The sequence below is a fragment of the Zalophus californianus genome, chromosome 10 (genome assembly GCF_009762305.2).
Source record: "Zalophus californianus isolate mZalCal1 chromosome 10, mZalCal1.pri.v2, whole genome shotgun sequence".
NCBI classification, from domain to species: domain Eukaryota; kingdom Metazoa; phylum Chordata; class Mammalia; order Carnivora; family Otariidae; genus Zalophus; species Zalophus californianus.
The window spans coordinates 71,186,750-71,207,016 of NC_045604.1; the positions used below are offsets into that span (position 1 = coordinate 71,186,750).

Consider the following 20,267-nt stretch of genomic DNA (forward strand, 5'->3'; position numbering starts at 1 on the left):
GTCGAGGGATTGTGAAGAGGAATCTCCCAATAATGAATTCGGTGTCAGGGAACCCGCACCCCCACCCCCAACTGCTGCTTCTTCCCCTGCAGCCTCCAGCTTTCTCCATAAACAATGCAGGGCAACAGCTCCCTGCCCCCCAGCCTCAACCTGAACCCTGCCCCCAGTGCCGTCCCCTAGCACCCGCTGGGGTGCAGCCCCACAAGCCTACCACCCATAGGGGCTCAACCCCTCATCCCCAGCACCCACGGGGTCACAGTCTTGCCCAGCACCAATCTGATCCCCCACCAAGTCTGTTAACCCTCCAGCCTCCAGCCACAGACCCTGGCGGTCCTGGGGCAGGACACTCCTGCTCCACAGACTCTGACCAGTTCCCACTCCCTCATGCTCCCCTGCGGGCACCACACACACAGGTACGGGTGCATACACACACACATACACATGCACAGAGGTCTCACCCCTCTGACCTCCTGGGCCTCGGGCCTTCACCCTTGTGGCTGCAGTACTCTACAGACAGATGGGTGGGGGTCTGAGTTCTGGCTCAGGCTCACTTTCCTCATTTGCAGGGAGGGGCAGATCATCACCTCACCAGGGCAAGGCTGTCAAGAGCTTTTGGAGGGGTCTGCACATATGATGGCCTGACACCCCTCTTCCTACAGCCAGACCATCAAGCAGGTCCAGGAGGAAGGTGACCGGGTTGGGGGGGCTGGGAAGCAGCAGGCACTAGGATCCCCTGATCCAGGCAGCTAATCCCCCCCCCACTATAGGGTCTTCCTTGGAGTTTAGGGAGCAAGCTTAGGTCTCCCAGCACATGCTGGGCTTCTAGGGGGTGATGTGGGGTCCCTAAACTAAACACAAAGGCCCTTCCCTCCCATCCTTTATCGTGACCACTTCCCGGGCATCTGCTGGTTCAGGCACCATGCTGGTCACTTCATATTTACTGTGCCCATTTTACAGATGAAGAAACTGAGGCTCAGAGAAGCCAAGTGACCGGCCTAAGGTCCTAGAATCTCAAAGTCATGAGTCTGAGCTTTGAACCCACACTCACCTTGGCATTTGTCCCAGTTCTGCCTCTTACTGGGTTTGTTCTTCTGGTCACTTTGTCTTTCTGAGCCTTGGTTTCCCTTCTGTAAAATGGGGGTGAGAATGAGAGATTTCCGTAAGTTGTTCAAGGATTACTTGTGATGGTATCCATAAAGCACCTTGCTGCAGAGCTTCGTTAAGTGCTCAGCAAGTGGCTTCTGTGGGTATGGTGATATTCTCGGCTCTCTGTACCTGGAGGGGCTATATTTTCCTCATCTTTGCATATGTGGAGCCTAGCAGTGTGCCTGGCACACAAGAAGCATTACAAAGGATACAAACGAAAAGCTAGCTATTGTCCTGACCATTATTTTTATGTTTTGGCTGACTAAGGGAAACTACTCTGGCCTGAACCTAACATTTGCAGGGCCTGGGGCAAGGGTACAAAACAGAGGCCCACACACCAAATGTCGAGATATTTAAATGTCATAAACCATGCTAATAACTCATTAAGTAAAACATGTCCTATCCTCCTACCTGCACAAAAATACCTTCATCGTGTCCTGAGAGGCCAAGTTCCAAATTAGAATTCTCTAATTCCTCAGGGTAATGAACTGGCCCCAACTGCAGCCGCCCCACCTCCAGCTCTGTCCATACCCCACAAATAGGCACCCCATAGTCACTCCCCAGACCTACAAGGGGGTACCTTCTGTGGAGTCCATCTTCAGGAACACAGACCTGGGAAGAGAAGCTGTGCACATTCTGCTGGATTCACTCAGTTGGATGAAGGTAATGGCCTAGGAGTGCTCAAGAAGTCCTAGATCCACTACCAGCCAGCCCAGCAACTTTGGACGAGCCCTGACACTCAGCTGCCTCATCTGTAAAATGGGCCAGCAGCTCTGCCGGCAGCCCAGGGCTGATGGGAGGGTCCACATGAAAACAGAGATGTGCATTTGCCTGCAGTCCCCCCAGCCTGAGGAGGGGGTTTGGCATGGCAGGCCAGCCGCTCACTCGGGCTGGGGGATGAAGATGCAGAGGCGTGGGACTTGGGCAGCCCTCCAGGAAGTCAGGCCTCCGAGGATCCCGGGAGGAGGGGCTGCTGAGCCAGCAGAGTTGCCGAGCTTGGCTGGAGTAGGGCTGGCGGCTGCTTCACTGCAGCCCAGGCTGGCCCCCTTCCCAGCTGCATGGACGTCTCCGCTGGGGGCCTGCGCAGCCCCTGCTCCTGCCCAGCAGCTGGAGCTGCCCCTGGTGCTCCTCCCTGGTGCCCCTCCCAGCCCCCCAGAGCCCTGATGCCCGGCCCCTTACGTATGAAATGGGGATGACGGAATGCACCCCCCATGGGCTGCGGGGGGCACACGGCATTCAGCTGCCATAGTTACCATCATTCTCACGCACACCACCTCGGTAAAGCGCTCAGCTGGTGCTTGGTCCCTAAAAGGGGATCGACAAACATGCGTCCTGGCCCCTCTTCCTGTCCAGCAGTGATGCTGGAGCAGCTCAGGCTGGGTGGGGAGGCCCGCCCGGTCCGTCCGTTAGCCCTAGGCATAGGACACGTGCGGCCCCCGGGCTCTATCCAGAGCCCCACAGGAAAGGTCAACAGCCCAGGGCCTGGCCTCTGGGACGAAGGTGGGACCCACAGACACGTGGCATCCTCCAGCCTTCCCTTAGCCCCACCCCTCTCTCCTGCCCTCAGGCTCCTTGGTGGCTTCACACTGCTCTGGATGTCCTTCAGGTGCTGGGGTGCACAGAGCTCTTACTCTCCCAGCATTGCGACCACACATATTTGTCTGGCCCTCCCAGAGCTGCCTCTGAGCCCGGCAGAGCTCCAGCACTCAGAGAGGAGTTTGAGAAGGACATGCAAGGTGTCGGGGCTGCCCAGAAGGGGCAAGGTCAGCGGGGAGCTGGATTCACTCTGTTGGCTGAAGGCAATGGCCTAGGAGGGCTCAAGAAGTCCTAGAGCCGGCACGATAGGTTCTGTTCTGTTCCAGCTGTGTGCCCTGGAACGTATGACTCAACATCTCTGAGCCTCAGTTTCCTTGTCTCCAAAATGAGGGTGGTTTCTCCTCGGCAGAGCCAGTATGAAGACCTGATGCATAATGCAGGAAAACGTTCAGCATGGTCTGGCGGTTCCTCAAGAAGTTAAACAGACAGTTACCATGTGACCCAGCAATTCCACTCCTAGTATACAGAGACATGAGAACATGTGCTCCAAAAGACACTTGTGTGCAGGAACCTTCACAGCAGTATTAATTCCTAATAGCCAAAAAGTGAAAACAAGTCAAGTGTCCATCAGCAGGTGAGTGGGTAAACAAGATGTGGTCTAGCCACACACTGTAATATTATTCGGCTATAAAAAGGAATGAAGCTCTGACACCTGCTACCACCTGGATGAACCTCGAAAACACAATGCTCAGCGAGAGAAGCCAGGGACAAAGGCCATGTACTGTAGGATTCCATTTATATGCAATACCCAGAACAGGCAAATCCATAGAGACGGAAAGTAGATTGGTGTTTGCCAGGGGCTGGGAGGTTGAGTGGGAAGAGGTAATGGGGAGAGACTGCACAGAGGTTTTCCTTTGGGGTGACGAACATGTTCCGGAACTAGACAGAGGTAGTGATGATTGCCTGGCACTGTGAATGTATTAAGTGCCACTGACTCGTTCACTTAAAAAATGGTGCATTTCAGGGGCGCCTGGCTGGCTCAGTTGGAAGAGCATGTGACTCTTGATCTCAGGGTCATGAATTCAAGCCCTACATTGGGTGCACAGAGCACTTAAAAAAAAAAACAATCTTAAAAAATGGTTGATCTCATAGTGTGTGGATTTTACCTCAATTAAAACAAACACAGCAGGGCGCCTGGGTGGCTCAGTTGGTTAAGCGACTGCCTTCGGCTCAGGTCATGATCCTGGAGTCCCGGGATCGAGTCCCGCATCGGGCTCCCTGCTCAGCGGGGAGTCTGCTTCTCCCTCTGACCCTCTTCCCTTTCATGCTATCTCTCATTCTCTCTCTCTCAAATAAATAAATAAAATCTTAAAAAAAAAAAAACCAGCAGCATAATGCTTCCCACAGAATAAGCCCTCAAAATGCTCCAAAGGTGCTGACCACTCTTAAGTTCGGCATGTAAATAGGTGTTGGGGGAACGCATCCTCGGCGGGCAAGGGCAATGGCTCAGAAGGGAGTGTGTGGTGTTGGTCGAATCCCAAGACTGTTGCCCACTCTGGCAGGATGGAGCCCGTGGCCTCCAGAGTAGAGAGATGAGAACGCTGCAAGGTTGGCGGGGGGCCAGGGGCCTGGCGGGGGAAAGGGGACCCATGAAGGCTTCTAGGTTTTTAAAAGACCACTCTGGGGGCGCCTGGGGGCTCAGTCGTTAAGCATCTGCCTTCGGCGCAGGTCATGATCCCAGGATCCTAGGATCGAGCCCTGCATCGGGCTCCCTGCTCAGCGGGAAGCCTGCTTCTCCCTCTCCCACTCCCCCAGCTTGTGTTCCCGCTCTCGCTGTGTCTCTCTCTTAAATAAATAAAATCTTAAAAAAAAAAAAAAATAAAAATAATGGACCACTCTGCAATGTGAAGGGCAGCCTGGATGGGGGCAAAAGTGGGAGTAGGGAGGCAGGGTAGGAGGTCGCTCTGGCAGAGGGGGTGATGGACGCCTCTTGGCACAAAGAAGGGGAAGCCGTTTGGGGGAGGTCCATGATGGACTGTTTCGGCCATGGGATGTGGAGCTGTGTGGAGAGTTCAAGGGACAAGTCTACCAGGGAGGCGGATCTGAGCTGGAGACAGGGTGCAAGGCCCCCGAACAGGGGTGGCATTGGAAGTTCCAGAGCACGGACGAGCCCCTCAGGGTGAGTGGCATGCAGAGACCAGAACTGTGGAGGGGACCAGCCACTAGGCGAAGGCAGAGAAAGACTGGCAGGAAGCTGAGGGGCAAGGGGAGCTTCCAGGAGCAGCGCTGTCAAGCACTGTGCAGATGTGTCAAGACGCAGAAGGACAAGTATGCATCGGGTTTGTCAGTGTGAGACCATCAGTGACCTTGTTAATATTTTCACTGGAGCACTGGGGGCACAAGATGACAGTGGGCTGAGGGGTGAGTGAGAAGTGAGGACGCCGGAATCAGAGAGGTGGTGAGAACTGCGCAGAGGGCCTGCTGGAGGGGGAGGTTGGGGCTGAGGGGAAGGAAGGAGGGAGATGCGGAAGGTTCCTGGGACCCAGGGCCTGGGGGCGTCCTGGGGGTTTGTGGCCTTGGTCAAGGAGCCAGAGGAAGGAAAGGGGGTGTGTAGCTGCGTTTGTAAGCGTGGCAGGAAGAAACCACGGGGGAGCTGAGGCCACAGTGCCTGGAGTGTGGGAGTGCTGAATGGAACCGGAGGCATGAGGGACCCCAGTTTTGGAGGGGTCACTGAGGCTGAGTGGGCGGACAAGCGGGGCAGGCCAGAGCTGAAGAGGACTGAAAGGACCCAGACTAGGATTGCCATGTCTAGCTAATAAAACTATAGAACGCCCAGTAACATGTGAATTCCCCATAGGCAACGAGTGACTTTTTAGGATAAGTATATCTCATGGGACATACTTATACCAAAAAAAAATTTTTTTTTTTTTTTGAATTATCGTTGCTTACCCGAAATTCAAATGTTAAGTGGGCGAGCGTCCTCCAACTTACGTGTGCATCCTAGCCAGGGGCGGGGGGTAGGAGACGGAGGAGAGGGGCTGGAGTGGCCCTGCCTCGGGACCAAGCCTGGAAAATGGGTAGCCGTCTGAAGGGTGCGGGGCCCAAGTGGGGAGAAGGCTGCGGCCAGGCATCATGGAGGCCTCTACTGGCTCCTCCCGCCCCAGAACATTGGTCTCGCCCCCCCACCACCGCGTAAGTCCCGTGGTGTCGCCTTAAGGGCCCATCGATAACTCTACGCTCGGCCGCGGCCTCTATCGATTCGCTCTGGCTCCGCTCGCCGTCCTGGGCCGCGGCGGAGCGCAGAGCCGCATGTAAGGTACGGTGGCCGCGGGACGAGGGCCAGAAAGCGGCCTCTGAGTGGCCGGGAGAGCGCGCCTGGGGGAAGCTGGCCCAGCGGGACGGAGTCAGGGCTGTCGGCGGAGCACCAGGGAGCCGGAGGGTCCGGCCAGAGGGCGCCCCCTCCCATCAAGCTTAGCCGCCGGCCTGCTACGCATGCGCAGCCGCTGCAGTAGGCTCTCCTCTCCGGCCGTTCCGCGGCCCTGCGCATGCGCGGCCCGCCCCTGCGGCAGAGCGGCGCCCCGGGCGTGACTGCCCCCTGCCGGCTGCGGGTGGGGGGGCGTCCCGGCCGGGTCCGTGGAGCGGGGAACGGAACACGCGCCTTGGAGTTCGGAGCTGTCCGCAGGTTGTCATGCGTCCCCTGAACCTCTAAGCCTCAGTTTCCACCTCTCTAAAATGGGAATGATAATGCCTATCTCTCAACACCGAGTGGGCCTAGAGGGTATTTCGTAAATACTGCACACTCCTCTCCTCTGCAGATGCTCTGACCTTTGACCCTTGCCTTTCAGAAGTCGCGTCCTGTGCAGGCCCGTGCCTTCTTTCACACCATGAACACGTCCCCCGGCACGGTGGGCAGTGACCCGGTGATCTTGGCCACTGCAGGCTACGACCACACAGTGCGGTTCTGGCAGGCGCACAGTGGGATCTGCACCCGCACGGTGCAGCATCAGGACTCTGTATCCTCCAGTGGGGAGGTGGGGAGGGCCGTACTGGGAAGGATGCGGGGTGGGTAACAGCCTGGGCAAAGGAACGGGTGCCTGGGCTGGAAAGGATGCAGCAGCCGAGCCAGATGGTGGGGGCCTCGAGTGCTCTGTTTATCCTCCTCCTTAACAGACCTAGCAGGTGAACGCACTGGAGATCACGCCTGACCGCAGCATGATCGCTGCTGCAGGTACCTGTACCCTCAACCCGACCCCTGATCTCTGGTGGGCCCGCCTGGGCACAGCCACCCTTCAGTTTAGCGTGTGCCCCTAGGTTACCAGCACATTCGCATGTATGATCTCAGCTCCAACAACCCCAACCCCATCATCAGCTATGACGGGGTCAACAAGAACATTGCGTCCGTGGGCTTCCATGAGGACGGCCGCTGGATGTACACGGGTGGGGAGGACTGCACGGCCCGGATCTGGGACCTCAGGTGTGTGGCACTGGGCAGGAGGGGCCTGTTGCCGGGTGTGTGGGGGTGGGGGGCCAGGCCGGGACTGTCTCAGGCCAGGGCCCTCCAAGCAGAGGCTGAGACGGGGTTTTCTGTGTGGGTGATTTATTGAGGGCGGTGACGAAAGCAGGATAGGGCAGGGGTAAAGCCACACACGGAGGAGCCCAGCCTCAGCCTGATACCACAGGGAGCTCTGGAGAGTGAATGGCATCAGAGTGAGTCCCACCCGGGGCGAGGGGCTGCCCCTGGGGGGTGCCGAATCTCCCTTGGGTCTCTTGTAAGGCTGCTGCTACCAGCAGGGGAAAGAGCGTCTGGGGGCGCCAGCAGCGTCCAGTAGAGCGTATGTGTCCACCCCAAAGGTCCCGGAACCTGCAGTGTCAGCGCATCTTCCAGGTGAATGCACCCATTAATTGTGTGTGCCTGCACCCCAACCAGGTGAGGCGCACTCACAGGGCTGGGCACCGTGGGGCTTTGGAGGGCAGGGGACTTGCCCTCCCTCACCTCCCCTGCACCCCAGGCGGAGCTCATTGTGGGTGACCAGAGCGGCGCCATCCACATCTGGGACTTGAAAACTGACCACAACGAGCAGCTGATACCTGAGCCTGAGGTCTCCATCACGTCGGCCCACATTGACCCCGATGCCAGCTACATGGCAGCCGTCAACAGCACCGTGAGTCCGGGGTGTGAGTGCACCGGGGGAGGCCAGCTCAGCACCCGGTCCCTGATCTTCCTGATTCCCGGCACGTGGCTTTTCCCCAGATGCTCCTCCCCTCCCCCCGGGCCTGCTTCCTCATCCTGGGCTCCAGCTCCACCCCAGCCAGCAAAGCCAGAAAGCAGGGTGTTGCTCCTGACGCCCCCTCTCACTACTGCCATAGCTTAGCCAGCGAGCATCACTCCCACCTCCAGAACTTCTCAAGTGTCGACTTTCTTCTCCTCCCTGGCTCCTCCGGGCCCAAGTTTGCCTCCTCTCCCCACACAGCGGCTGTAGTCTCCCTGTGGCTGCCCTCCCTCCTCACTGACACCCTCCACCCACACACCACACTCCCTCAGCCGCCAGCACAGACTTCCGCGGCGCCCGCCCGACCCCACCATTCCCTGCACAAACCCTGTGGTGCCCTGGCTCCTTGCCGTGGCCCCAGTACACTGTGGGGTGGCCCCACTCTCCCGCCCGGCCTCATTTTCTCCCCTTCGACGTCCCTTACCCCTCAACGAATTGCTGGTCCCGTGGCGTCCCCACACTGCCCTCCGCTGGTCCCACTGACATGCCCTGCCTCCATCTTGTTGACCGGCAGCTTTCTGCATGAAGGCCTCCTGCTCTCAGCCTGCCTGGTGCTCCCCGCAGCCCGGACCCGCTGTGCCTGTCACACGTCCCTGGCCTCCAGATCCTGGTGTGCAGCCCCGTGTGGGACGGCTGCCCCTGGATCCAGGTCTGGCCACCAGGGCCTTCTTCCCCGCATGTCCGGCTGAAGGCTCAGGTGTCCCATGACTCCCCTCCAATCGCAGGGGAATTGCTACGTCTGGAACCTGACGGGGGGCATTGGTGACGAGGTGACACAGCTTATCCCCAAGACCAAGATCCCAGCGCACACCCGCTACGCCTTGCAGTGCCGCTTCAGCCCCGACTCTACGTGCGTACGGGGCCGGGAGGCTGGAGCCCTTGCACGGCAAAGGGGTGCAGTATGGGCATGGCTGCTGATGGCACCCACACCGCACTCACGCCCACGCCTAGGCTTCTCGCCACCTGCTCGGCTGACCAGACGTGCAAGATTTGGAGGACATCCAACTTCTCCCTGATGACAGAGCTCAGCATCAAGAGCAGCAACCCGGGAGAGTCCTCCCGCGGCTGGATGTGGGGCTGTGCCTTCTCGGGAGACTCGCAGTACATCGTCACCGGTGAGCACCCCCACCCCCACCCCCACCCCACGCTGCCAGCCCGGTTCCTGCCGCAGCTGCCTGCACTCCTGCTGCCTGGGAACCAGCCTCCGGTGGGGCCTGGCCTGGGGCTGCGCCCTGAGCTGCTGCCTCCACCCCTCCCTGCAGCTTCCTCTGACAACCTGGCCCGGCTGTGGTGTGTGGAGACGGGAGAGATCAAGAGAGAGTATGGCGGCCACCAGAAAGCTGTCGTCTGCTTGGCCTTCAACGACAGCGTGCTGGGCTAGCCCGTGCCCCCCTGGGATTTCAGGTGGCTGTCCAAGGAGCACCTGCGGACTAGGTCTGCCCAGCTGCCCAGGTCAGAGTGAACCTCCATGGGCTAGCCTCTACTAGCCTGGCCAGCTGGAACTGCCTGGCCTACCCTGGCTCCCTCGGCCGGCTTAGACTGGCCAGGCTAGTATGCCCTGGGATTCTCTCAGCTCCCAGTTGCTTATGTGGATGTGACGAGGCTCAGAAGCCTACTTGAGCTAACCTTCACTTGTTCCAGAAATTCTAGATCCACAGGGCCTGGAGGTCCCAGGCTGGTGCCCAACCCCAAGCCAGTGCTCCCCTGCCCCACTCTGCCCATTTTATGTCCCGAGGTCACAGAGAACACCATTACGGCCAGGTGGAGGGTTTATTAGCTCCTGCCGGCAGCCACCCTCTGTGACTGGTGACGGGGCTGGCCTGGGGGACTGGCCAGGCCTTGAACTTAGTCTGGGAGGTAATAAAAGCAGACCGACACGCAGATGTTGCTGGGGAAGCAGATGTCGATGCATAGGTAGATCAGCCGCTGCCTCCGGGGCCCTGGGGGAAGGGGCCTCCATGAACCCCAGAGGGCTCCTCCCCCTTCTCCCCAGACTGTTCTGCAGGAGCCCAGGCCTCATGATACCACCCCGACTTACCCTGTGCTCGACGGGCCCAGTAAATGGGTGTGTTCGTGCAGAGGTGCCGCACGGAATCCCCCACCTGGGCAGGGTCCACCTCACGGCCCCCCTGCACTACCAGCAGCTCCTGGGCAGAGTGGGTGTCCTGGCTGGGGCCGGGAGGCCCTTGACCCTGCACAGAAGGCTCTGGTGGGCCACGGCACAGGGGCACTGGCACTGTCCGGATTGGGGCAGGGCCTGTGCATCCCTGGACGTCTGGCCCACTGCCAGCACCACCCTCTACTCTTGTCAGCAGCCTCGGTCAAGGGAAGACAGGCCTTCTGTTCCTTGAAACCAGAGCTGCAGCCCGCCCCAGGCCTGGGCCGTACACAGGACCCTTTGTCTGTCCCCTGGCCTGGGGAGCCTGGCCGCATGGGGCTGCTTACCCTGGACATGTTCACCAGCAGCTGCAGGGTCTCGCGATCTCGGGGCTCCATCGGGCGGAGGAAGCAGGCCGGGTGTTCCAAGGGCCGGTAACAGACGCAGCCCTGGGGAGGCAGGCAGGTGAGGCAGGGCCACACCAACATCCTCGGATGCTGGCCACACCCCCAGCCCACTCACACTCTGCCCATCGAACAGCACTGCCCAGCTGCGGTTGCTCTGAGCCGAGGTCACCCAGATGGTTGCCACGTTCCTGGCCGCATCCACCTGAGCAGTTTGGTTGGATCGGGGTGCCCCGGGGCTTGGGAAGGTCAGACGGAGCATCTGCAGCAGAGGCTGAGATCGGGGAGCTAGAGCTTAGCTGGGCAGGCTGGGACAGCCCCCGACCCACCCACCCCCCAAGTTCTACTGTGAGGTTTCCGACCCCCCCACCCCTCTGGTCCTCCTGCCACTGCTTTGAGCCCTGGCTTCAGTGGAGGGCTGGGAGGTGCTGGCCTTCCCTTTCCCTTCCCACTGTCTGTGGCCCTGGCCAGGTCCCCAGAGGAGCTCACCTTGGGGGGACTGTGAGTGAAGCCAAGAAGCCCGCCAGCCACGGCCCCAGCAGCGGCCAGTGCCAGCAGCAGCAGGCCAGGGGCTCTGCAGCCCCCAGGGCCAGGCTTGGCCTTCACCTGGGGGCGCACTGCAGTCCGTGGGGCCTAAAGCAGAGACCAGGGAGCAGGCTGGCTCAGGAAGGCAGGGGCTGAGGTGTGCGAGGTGGGCCCTGCACTCCTGTCCCCTGTGCAGGCATGCCCTGGGTCTCTGTCCTGGGAGGGGGCGCTGGGTGGTTGGAGGCACTCACCTGGACAGGCCCAGGCCCGGGGCTGTCCTCACAGCAGTGCCTCTGCTCCATGCTGCAGCCCTGGTGACAATGTGCGGATTGTCTGCCGCCCCTTGGAGTCAGCTAGGGAAACCTTAGTACACCTGTGATGAGCCAAAGAACCGTCCCAGCTCCCTCCTCTCCTGACCCCACTGCTTCCCACCAGCCTGGCCACCTGATACCAGGGTTGGAGCCAGGACAGCCCCCCCTGCTTGGGGTGGGGGTTGCCTGTCACAGTGCCTGGCTCTCCCGACACCCAGCCTGTGCAGACCAGGGAGTGTGGGGGCCCGAAAGGGTGAAGAGCACGGCTGTCAAGGAAATCGAGTCCCACGGATTGGCACGGAGGGCAGCCCAGGCCCCGGGCAGGACGACTTTAGAGAGTCTGTTTGGGGACAGACTTCCATTTTCCTCAAGAGGCTGTTCCAGTGTCTTGAGCTATTTCTGGAGTCCCAGAGCTCAGCCCCTGGCAGCCCATCAATAAACGTGTTTCCCGGGCACCTGGGTGGCTCCGTTGGTTAAGCGACTGCCTTCGGCTCAGGTCATGATCCTGGAGTCCCGGGATCGAGTCCCGCACGGGGCTCCCTGCTCGGCGGGGAGTCTGCTTCTCCCTCTGACCCTCCCCCCTCTCATGTGCTCTCTTTCAAATAAAATCTTTAAAAAATAAATAAATAAATGCGTTTCCTGAGTGATTGGTATGGGAGTGCATGCTGCCTTTGTCCTTCCTTCCCCTGCACCCCCGGCCACTTGCCAGCCCCTCAGACGGGACGGGCTGATGGGCAGTCTGCAGCACGTGGTACTGAGAGCAGGACGGCTTCCTGGCAGCTGACTTGAATGTCCACACGCCCTGGGACAGTCAGTCAGGTCAGCTCGCTCCTCCCCTGCCCAGGATGGCCTCCTCTGCTCCTAGCTTGCACCTCTGACTTCTTGATGCTGTGGATTTTGTGTCAGGGCTCCCTCTGGCACTGGCAGCTCGCAGGACGTGCATGTTCTGCACTCCCTTCACCCTGTGGCCCTCTCCTGTTCTTGCTCTCCTTTGTGCCGCCGTCTTACTGGTTCTTCGGAACCCAGCCCTCTGTGTAATGGGCCTGGGATGCAGTGGCATCGTGGTGGTCAGCATCCCAGGTCTGGAATGAATCCCAGAACGCCACCTTCTCAGATGCACCCCCCGCCCCATGCTAGGCAGCTGTAGCGTCTCAGCAAAGGCTGCTATCAAAACAGGGGCAAAGAATGCCAGAGTCAGCGCGGATTTGAGACTTTAATATGCATTTCGATTCACACAGTGCAATGGGGGGGCAGAGATGGGGTGCATGTGGGCTCCCAGGTTGCTGCCCGGCAGGAAAGGTGTTGCTGCTTGCCGCACCTGCTGCGTGCTCCTGGTGTGGGTGACAACGCCCTGACAGGCCTGCTCAATATCCAGACCCACCTTGAGCCGACCTCGCAGAGCCAACGTCAGCACCACCAACCTCACAGGCGCTGGCTGCCCTCGCGTTGCCCCACAGCAGAGTCCAAACCCCAGACACCCCGGGCCTCAGAAGAGCTGTGGGTTCAGACACCGTTTATTGCTATGAGTACTTTGAGAAGAAGGGAAGGAGTCACCCCGGGGCTAGGAGAGAAGCTCGTGGGAAATGCCACTGGGTACAGAGTGAGGCGCTGGGAAGGAGTCTGCCAAAAGGAACAGCTTCCCAGGCCCTACCCTACAAGTGCGGCTGGACGGTCTGCTTATCAGGTCAGCAACTTAGGAAACAGGGAGAAAAGGCCGGGACGCTCTGCCAAGAGCCCTCAGCTAGCAGGTGGACCCTGCCAGTTTTCCCGCTGGCCTCCGACAAGGAACTCCAGACCCAAAGGAAGTGGCCTCAAGGGCCACTGGCATCTAACTCCCACCCCAACTGAGGGTACGGGAGGAAAACAGGAAGAGACTGGATGTTTTGTAAAAGGATTTCCTGTTCTTGGGGACACCTCTTTCCTCCCCCACCCAGAGGGCGCCCAAGGCAACAGGCATTCCTTGGCCAGCACATGCCTTTAGCCGTGCTGCTGGCTGTGGGGCACGCAGACTTCTTCGGTGGGATTTTCCCTACGAGACAGAGCACAGCTATTAATTAACACACTTAAAATTCAATTCCACCGTTTGACAAAGTTGTTCAAAAGTTTAAAAAAATAATTTTTGGTACCGACACTACTCTGAGCTCTCTGCACAGCTGCCCAGAGTTCAGCAAAGGCATCCACACCCTCTTGGCCGCTCAGCTAAGAATATGCTCAGTCCAAATCAGCTGGATTTAAATGCACATTTGAGAAAGCTGAGGCTTAGCTGAACTGAGTTTACAGAACTCCGTGACCACGAATGAGGTGTGGCAGCCCTGGGTATCTGAAATCGAACAGACACTTGATTGTGACATCAAAGTGGTTTTTAAGTAAGTGTGGGGTGGTGGTGGTGAGGTCAGCACCCTGCACCCCAAGGACAGGGAGACAGCACTTGGGAGCAGCGCTGTCCTCCACTCCCACCCTGCAGGTGAGGGGCTGGGATGCTACAGCAGGCTCATCTGCAGATGACCGCACCAATGGGCCCTGGGTCTGTTTGTACAAGTTTCTCACAACAGTCAAAATCATCAGACCGTCCTCCCCTTTGGCCTGTAAGGGGGGGCCCGATCCCTGAATGAAATCTTCAATAAAACATCTAACATCCCTAGACCTGCCTCGGTCCCATCAGCAGGCTGGGTAACCACCCTGAGGTTACCTGAATCCTGGACAGATGCTAAGCCTGTTCTTGTCAATGGCATCCAATGCCCAGGACCCCCACAATGCCCTCCAGGTTCAAAAGTGCATCTTCAAATAGAAGCATCTGTAAACAATATCACCCCCCAAACGTTTACTTACAAGGTTAACAACTAGTGCCTTTACTTGACTCCACACATACTCTTTGATGCCACCTAGCTGAGCAGATGCTTAAGCCCCACCTATTAATTTGGGTAAGTGGTTTTCAATTCATTTTATTCTGGAGATTAAAGACACTAAATCTTTAACCTTGAAGGGCAGGCAAAAGGTCAGCTATGCTGTCAACATAGAAGTCAGGGACCATTTTCTTCTTAGACATGCAGTCACTTTCCTGATTACTCTTCACATCCCCTAGAGTGGAAACGCCGGTGAGGGTCAGGATGGTCTTCAGGCCACAGGTGACGCCCAGGAGGATGTCCGTGTCCAGGCGGTCTCCCACCATGACGGTGCGCTCTGGGTTGATGCCGTACTCCTGGGACACGCAGTCGAATATGAAGCGGCTGGGCTTCCCTATGATGTCGGCCTGGCGCTGGGTGGCCATCTCCACGGCTCGGACCAGACAGCCGGTACCTGCGGGACGGAGAGGTAGGGGAGGGAGGGGGGGGGAGAGCACCCGGGGTCAGAGGACAGGAGGGGCCCGCGGCCCGCCCCCACCCCCGCGTCCCCGGGCCGCACGGACCCGCGATGAAGCGGCCGTTCTCGAGCGGGAGCCGGTTGTCCATGTTGGTGCCCACGAGCAAGCAGCCGGGCTGCTGCAGGTAGCGCACCGCCTTGGTGAGCTTCATGTAGCTGAAGTGTGGGTCAAAGCCCACCACGACGGCGCGCACGTCTGGATCGAGCGGCGCGTCCAGCCAGGCGCCGGGGCTGTCACCCAGCAGCGGCTCGGGCCCCACGCCCACGCTGGCGACGCCCACGGCCTCCAGCTCGGTGGCCAGGGCTTCGCTGCCCAGCACGTAGGCCTTGGGGGCCGGTGCGCCCGCCAGGCGCTGGCGTAGGTAGAGCGCGGTGCAGTAGGCCGTGCCGAAGACCTCGAGGCCGGCGCCGGGCCCCGGGGGGCCGCCGAAGCCCAGGCGCCGCAGCTTCTCGGCGTAGGCCTCGCGGGTCTTGCTGCTGTTGTTGGTGATGAAACCGAGGCGCTTGCCGCGGGCCCGCAGTGCCGACAGGGCCTCGGGCGCGCCGGGCACGGCCGTCTCGCCGCGCCACAGCACGCCGTCGCAGTCGAACAGCAGCGTGTCCACGTCGGCCAGCAGCGCCTGGGCCCGCTCGGCGCTCAGCCTCACGCAGCGGGCGTCGTCACCGCCGGCCTCCGCCGCCGCCATGGCCGCCGCCGCCACCGGCCGCCGCCGCCGCCGCCGCCGCCGCCGCCACCGGCCGCTCCTTGCAGCCGCCCGCCGCCGCGCCCGCACCGCCCCCGGCGCGCTCATTGGCCCCGCTCCTCGCGCGCGCCGCCCATTGGGCGCTGCCTGCGCCAATCCGCCCACGCCTCCCGCGGGCTGCGGGAGCTCAGCGCCAACCGTCGCGGCCCGGCGCGGGGAGGCGGGCGACCATTGGCTGCCGGGCCTGGGGCACCCCGGTGATTGGCTGGCAGGGAGCCAACCGGCATTCGGAGTGGAGCGTTCACTGCGGAAACGCTGCGAAGTAGCCCAGAGCCGGCGCAGGACGTAAGGCTGCTGCTCATTGGCGGCCTCAGGGCGGCTCGCCCATTGGTGGCGCGTGGTCAGCTTAGGTGACGGAGGCCCTTAATGCAGTGACCCCGGGCCGGTCCGGCTGCGGATTGGCTGGCTTCTCCGCGGCGAGGAGCGCGGCAGGACGTGGGGGTAGGCGGGGTGGGGAGCCGCTGTCGCCCTGGGGCCGGAGTCACGTCCGCACCTATGCCTGGGCGGCGCCGGGCCGTGTTCGCCGCCCGGGACACGCGGCGGACACGGCGCCAGCGCGTGACCGAGTAAGGCCGGTGCTGAGTGCCCGCCCGGGGCTCCTTCCCGGCAAGGCTCGCGTTCCCAGTTCCAGCCCTTTGCAGAAACCCTGTTCCCGGTGCCTTAGTAATGACCAGGCGGTGGCACTGCCTTGGTGGTCACGTGGACCCGTAATTATAAGGCGATGGGAATCGCCTTAGTGGTCGCGTGAACAGGTAATTACAGGCGGTGGGAGCGCTTTCGTGGTCACGTGAACAGGTAATTACAGGCGGCGGGATTAGGGTCTAAGGAGACGCAGCGTAGAACCCAGCTCTTACCGTCATCATTAGGTATCACGGTTAACTTTTATTGAGGCGTAACACGCAGAAAAGTGCGTCAGTCTTTAGTGTGCAGCTTGATGGAATTTTTACATACCCGTAGGCCTGTGTAAACACAACCCAGGTCAAGCTGGAGAATCTTTCCGTCGCTCCAGAAAGTTCCCTCACAATCCTCCTCCAGGCACTAGCGACCCCCCTCCCCCAGCCACGTCCCTGACTCCTGTCACCATAGAGTGAGTCGCAGACGCCTCTGCCGGTCCAGATGGTCTCGCCAACGGGATCGAACAACCATGGGTCTTGCTTCTGCGGATCAACATAACGTCTGTGCAATCCATCCTTATGCGTGTGTGTGTGTTTTCATTGTCATGTGGGCGGTTGTAAGAATACACCTCTCTGTGTCTGTTTTCCAGTCGAGGGACAGTGTGTTGTTTCCAGTTTGGGAGCATTGTCAATAACACAGGGTGTCAAACCGCTGCTCTTCTCTTGGGCCCCAGGTCTCCATAAAGTCTGCTCGGCCCCACCCCCACCCCCACCCCCAAGCCCATGAGGTAAAGTCAGTGACCTTAGCGCCCTGATTATTTATGCACAGCTTGTTTCTGTTGGTCTCTCCTGGCCCAGGGAACTCCTGGAGGACGTTGGAAGGGCCATGGCCCACAAGGGCAGGGCATGCAGAATGTTCCTGCCTGATGTACACACTACCCACGAGGGGAACCTTCCTCCCTGTGTCTTCCCACTTCGTTGTGGTGGTGGAGCTGACTCTGGGAAGAACTGGATTTGACAGATCACAAACTCTTTTTCAACCACCCAGAAGCATCCAGTGTATACGGTACACTGGCCAGAGTGGGAAGGGTGGCTGCTGCCCAGCCATGGGCCAGCTTGTCCGATACCTGCCCAGGTGCTTTGGCTTCCTGGGCACTCAGTAAGCATCTAGGCACCAAACACTGCTCCTTACCTGCATTACTTTGTCTGAATGACAGGACAGCCCCAAGAGGCAGGGACTGTTAGTGTCCCCATTCATGGATGAGGAGACTGAGCCACAGAGAGTCACTAGCTGGGCAATGCAGAGTTGGGATTAAACTCAGGTGACTCCAAAGTGGAGCTCTGCCACACCTGTTTGCCTTCACATCCCCTGTGAGTTGTAGGGACTGAGCCGGCATCGTGGGAAGGGTGGAACGGTCTGTAACAAGAGAGGAGGTGGTTATGGACAAGGTCCTGCCAGCAGCTGGAAGGGATGGTGCACTTGGTACACTTAGTGAGGGCGGTGGGTCGGGGGGAGGATGAGCTTGTGTGAGGTTCCCTGTGTCTGGATGGGAGAGGCGCCCCACACGGATCAGGAAGTGTTCCCAACACACAGTAGATGCTCAGTGTCTACCTGTGAGTAGTTGGCGCCAGGGTTCCCCCAAGTGAGGAAGCCCTGCCTCCAAGCTGCCTGGGGCATAGATGGAGATGGCCACAAGGACAGACACCATTTAATTAAAATAGCCTTGCAAGGATTTAAATTGTATTAGAAAATGCAAGTAGCAATTGAATCTGTGTTTTCACAGATGGTTTTGCTTCTAATGAGCCAAGTAAAAATGGGAGTCATTGAAAAAGGATTCAACTGGCAAAAAAAAAAAAAAAAGAATTGGAAACAATCTAAATATTCTCCAACATGGGACTGGTTAAATAAATTAAAGTACATCCAAAGAACGGAGATTGAGCAGTCCTCATAAAGGGCTGGAACTTCCATGGCTCTGGCCACGGCAAGTCGACACAGCATTGAATACCAAACAGTGTGCGGCTGGAGCCCATGTTGAGGACTGGGTGGGACAGAAGGAGGCCATCTGGGGGAAGGGGGACTCTGGTTGTCCTGTCTTCCTCTGGCCACTCTGCCTTTCAGGGACCTCAGGCCTGTGCACGCTGGTGCCCCCTGGCCTGCCTGGGCTCTAGCTGAAGCAGGACCCAGAACCCACTGGATCAGGATGCCCTTTCTTTTTTTTAAAACGGATTTTTATTTATTTCACAGAGAGAGAGCGAGCACAAACAGGGTGAACAGGAGAGGGAGAAGCAGGCTTCCCGCCAAGCAGGGAGCCCGATATGGGGCTCGATCCCAGGACCCCGGGATCATGACCTGAGCCGAAGGCAGACACTTAACCCACTGAGCTGCCCAGGCGCCCCCAGGATGCCCTTTTCTGACTTCCAGGGAGCCATGAGGCAGGAGCCTTGGCCTGCCCCTGACATGGCTCTGGAGCACACAGCAGGGCAGGCTCTTGGTCTCCTCTGGGCTGGCTCCTTCTCATGTTCACCCACACGCAGGCTGTCCTCTCTGCCTTTGAGACCTTTCCTTACCCCATTCTCCTGGGGGCTTCCTCTATCTCTCTGACGCTGGCTTCCCTATTACTCCTCAGCACAACCTTAAGTGAAGTGTCGTCCTGGTCCTCCCTTCCCAGGGCCCCCTCCACATGCCCCCACCTGTTCTTCCTCCTGTTTGTCCCTCTCAGAGACCATCCATCTGGGATCTCCCTGCTTCTGTGGTCCTTTCTCTGCACAGTAGTCAGAGGGATCCTTTTGAAACGATGTCATTCCATCTGCTTAAACTCCTGCAATGGTGAGCAAGCCTCCTGCAGGAAGCAGCCTCATCGTTACCCTAGCCCGACCTCCAGTGATCTGACCTGAGCTTCACACATTCCTGCTCCTGCCAGGCCAAGGGTCCTCGGGGCCCCAGCTGGGCAACCCCAGCATGGAGACAGTCTCTGCTTGGTGTCCTTCCCAGGGCAGAGCTGCCCACTCTCTGCCTGGGCCCTTGTGTCTCCACCTGGTCTTCCCTGGAGATTAGCCTTCCTGGAGGAGACCCATTCTGATTCATCTGAGTCTCTGGCATCCAACGCTGGCCTGGCTCACAAAAAATAACTGAGCTGGGAGAGCACAGCCTGTGGGTTTCCAGCCCATGGCTCTGGACTGACTTTGAATCTCCAGTGAGCTCTCGGGGCAAGCATCCTATCAGTTCTGTGCCCCAGTTTCTTCATCTTCAAAATGGGTATGATTGATACCTTAGATGAAAAAATCCTGTACAGTGCTCAGCTTCAAAGAGCTAACTAAATACTGTCTTAGAAAGAATAAAAGGAACTTGTCTGCATGTGTTCATGGCAGCATTATTCATAATAAGTAGAAAAGGTGGGAACAACCAAACGCGGTGGATGAATCAATTGTGGTCTATCCAGATAATGGATTTTTCAGCTATAAAAAGAAATGAAGTATGGTCACATGCTACAACATAGATGAATCTGGAAAACATTATGCTAAGCAAAACAAGCCAGAGGAAAGCCCACGTATGTAATTCCACTTATATGAGAATGTGCAGAAAAGGCAAAGCCACACAGACAGAAACTGGTTGCCAGAGGCTGGGAGTAGGGGAGAATGGGAGTGACTGCTAAGGGGACAGGTTTCCTTTCCTTTCCTTTCCGGACAAGGTTCCGGAACTAGATGGTGGTGATGCTCCTACAACACTGTGAATGCGCTAAATGTCACTAGTGGTGAATCTTATGTTATTTATTACAATTTAAAAGATATGCATTAGTGTAAAAGGGGTAGTGAAGCTAACCGAGAGCCAGCCCCAATTCGGGGTCTTCCTTGGGACCCAGCAACCAGCAAGGGAGGTTCTGACCCGAGGCGGTGGGGCCGTGGCGGTGAGCACCACACTACTTGTCGGAGCCGGGGCCGTGCCCAGCGAGCCGCCCGCCTGCCTCGACCGTCCGGCGGCTCTCTCTGGCCTGACGCCGCTCGGGGAACCCAGCCCTCCGCTCCTCCGGCGTGGCCACGACCCTGCCGCACCAAGCCGCGCCCTGAGGGCCCGCCTCTGACCCCGCCCCTCCGCCTGTCTGTCCGCTCCGCCGTCCCACGCCCCCGAGCAGCCCCGCCCCGTGCCTTCTCTCCGGGAGTCTGGCCCCGCCTCTGCGGTTCCAGGCCCCTCCTCTCAGACTCCGCCCCGCCGCCTGTCTGTCAAACCCACCTGGCCCCGCCCCGTCGTCCTCCTCTCGTCGT

The 20,267-nt window shown here is 58.9% G+C and overlaps 3 protein-coding genes across 5 annotated transcripts; 1 reads left to right on the plus strand and 2 right to left on the minus strand.

The window, feature by feature from the left end:
* The first annotated feature begins 5,970 nt into the window (after positions 1-5,970).
* On the plus strand, positions 5,971-10,736 carry MLST8 (MTOR associated protein, LST8 homolog). 3 transcript variants are annotated; one of them, XM_027613916.2, is made up of 9 exons: positions 5,971-5,998; positions 6,528-6,695; positions 6,859-6,910; positions 6,994-7,156; positions 7,534-7,609; positions 7,692-7,844; positions 8,678-8,802; positions 8,904-9,067; positions 9,215-10,736. In XM_027613916.2, exons 2-9 carry the CDS (start codon positions 6,567-6,569, stop codon positions 9,331-9,333), a joined length of 981 nt encoding a protein of 326 aa, XP_027469717.1. In that variant the 5' UTR covers positions 5,971-5,998; positions 6,528-6,566; the 3' UTR covers positions 9,334-10,736. The 3 variants fall into 3 exon arrangements, with proteins under 3 accessions (XP_027469717.1, XP_027469719.1, XP_027469718.1); XM_027613918.2 differs by having other exon boundaries at positions 6,862-6,910; XM_027613917.2 differs by lacking the exon at positions 5,971-5,998 and adding an exon at positions 6,049-6,364.
* On the minus strand, positions 9,798-11,281 carry BRICD5 (BRICHOS domain containing 5). Its single transcript, XM_027611888.1, has 6 exons — positions 11,231-11,281; positions 10,944-11,087; positions 10,573-10,728; positions 10,398-10,499; positions 9,991-10,144; positions 9,798-9,892 (listed from the first exon to the last, which is right to left on the minus strand). The coding sequence occupies exons 1-6, from the start codon at positions 11,279-11,281 to the stop codon at positions 9,798-9,800; spliced, it is 702 nt and encodes a 233-aa protein (XP_027467689.1).
* A 1,208-nt stretch (positions 11,282-12,489) lies between these two features.
* Positions 12,490-15,385, minus strand: LOC113933496 (phosphoglycolate phosphatase). The gene is made up of 2 exons (XM_027613668.2): positions 14,697-15,385; positions 12,490-14,587 (listed from the first exon to the last, which is right to left on the minus strand). Exons 1-2 carry the CDS (start codon positions 15,334-15,336, stop codon positions 14,262-14,264), a joined length of 966 nt encoding a protein of 321 aa, XP_027469469.1. The 5' UTR covers positions 15,337-15,385; the 3' UTR covers positions 12,490-14,261.
* Positions 15,386-20,267: the final 4,882 nt, after the last annotated feature.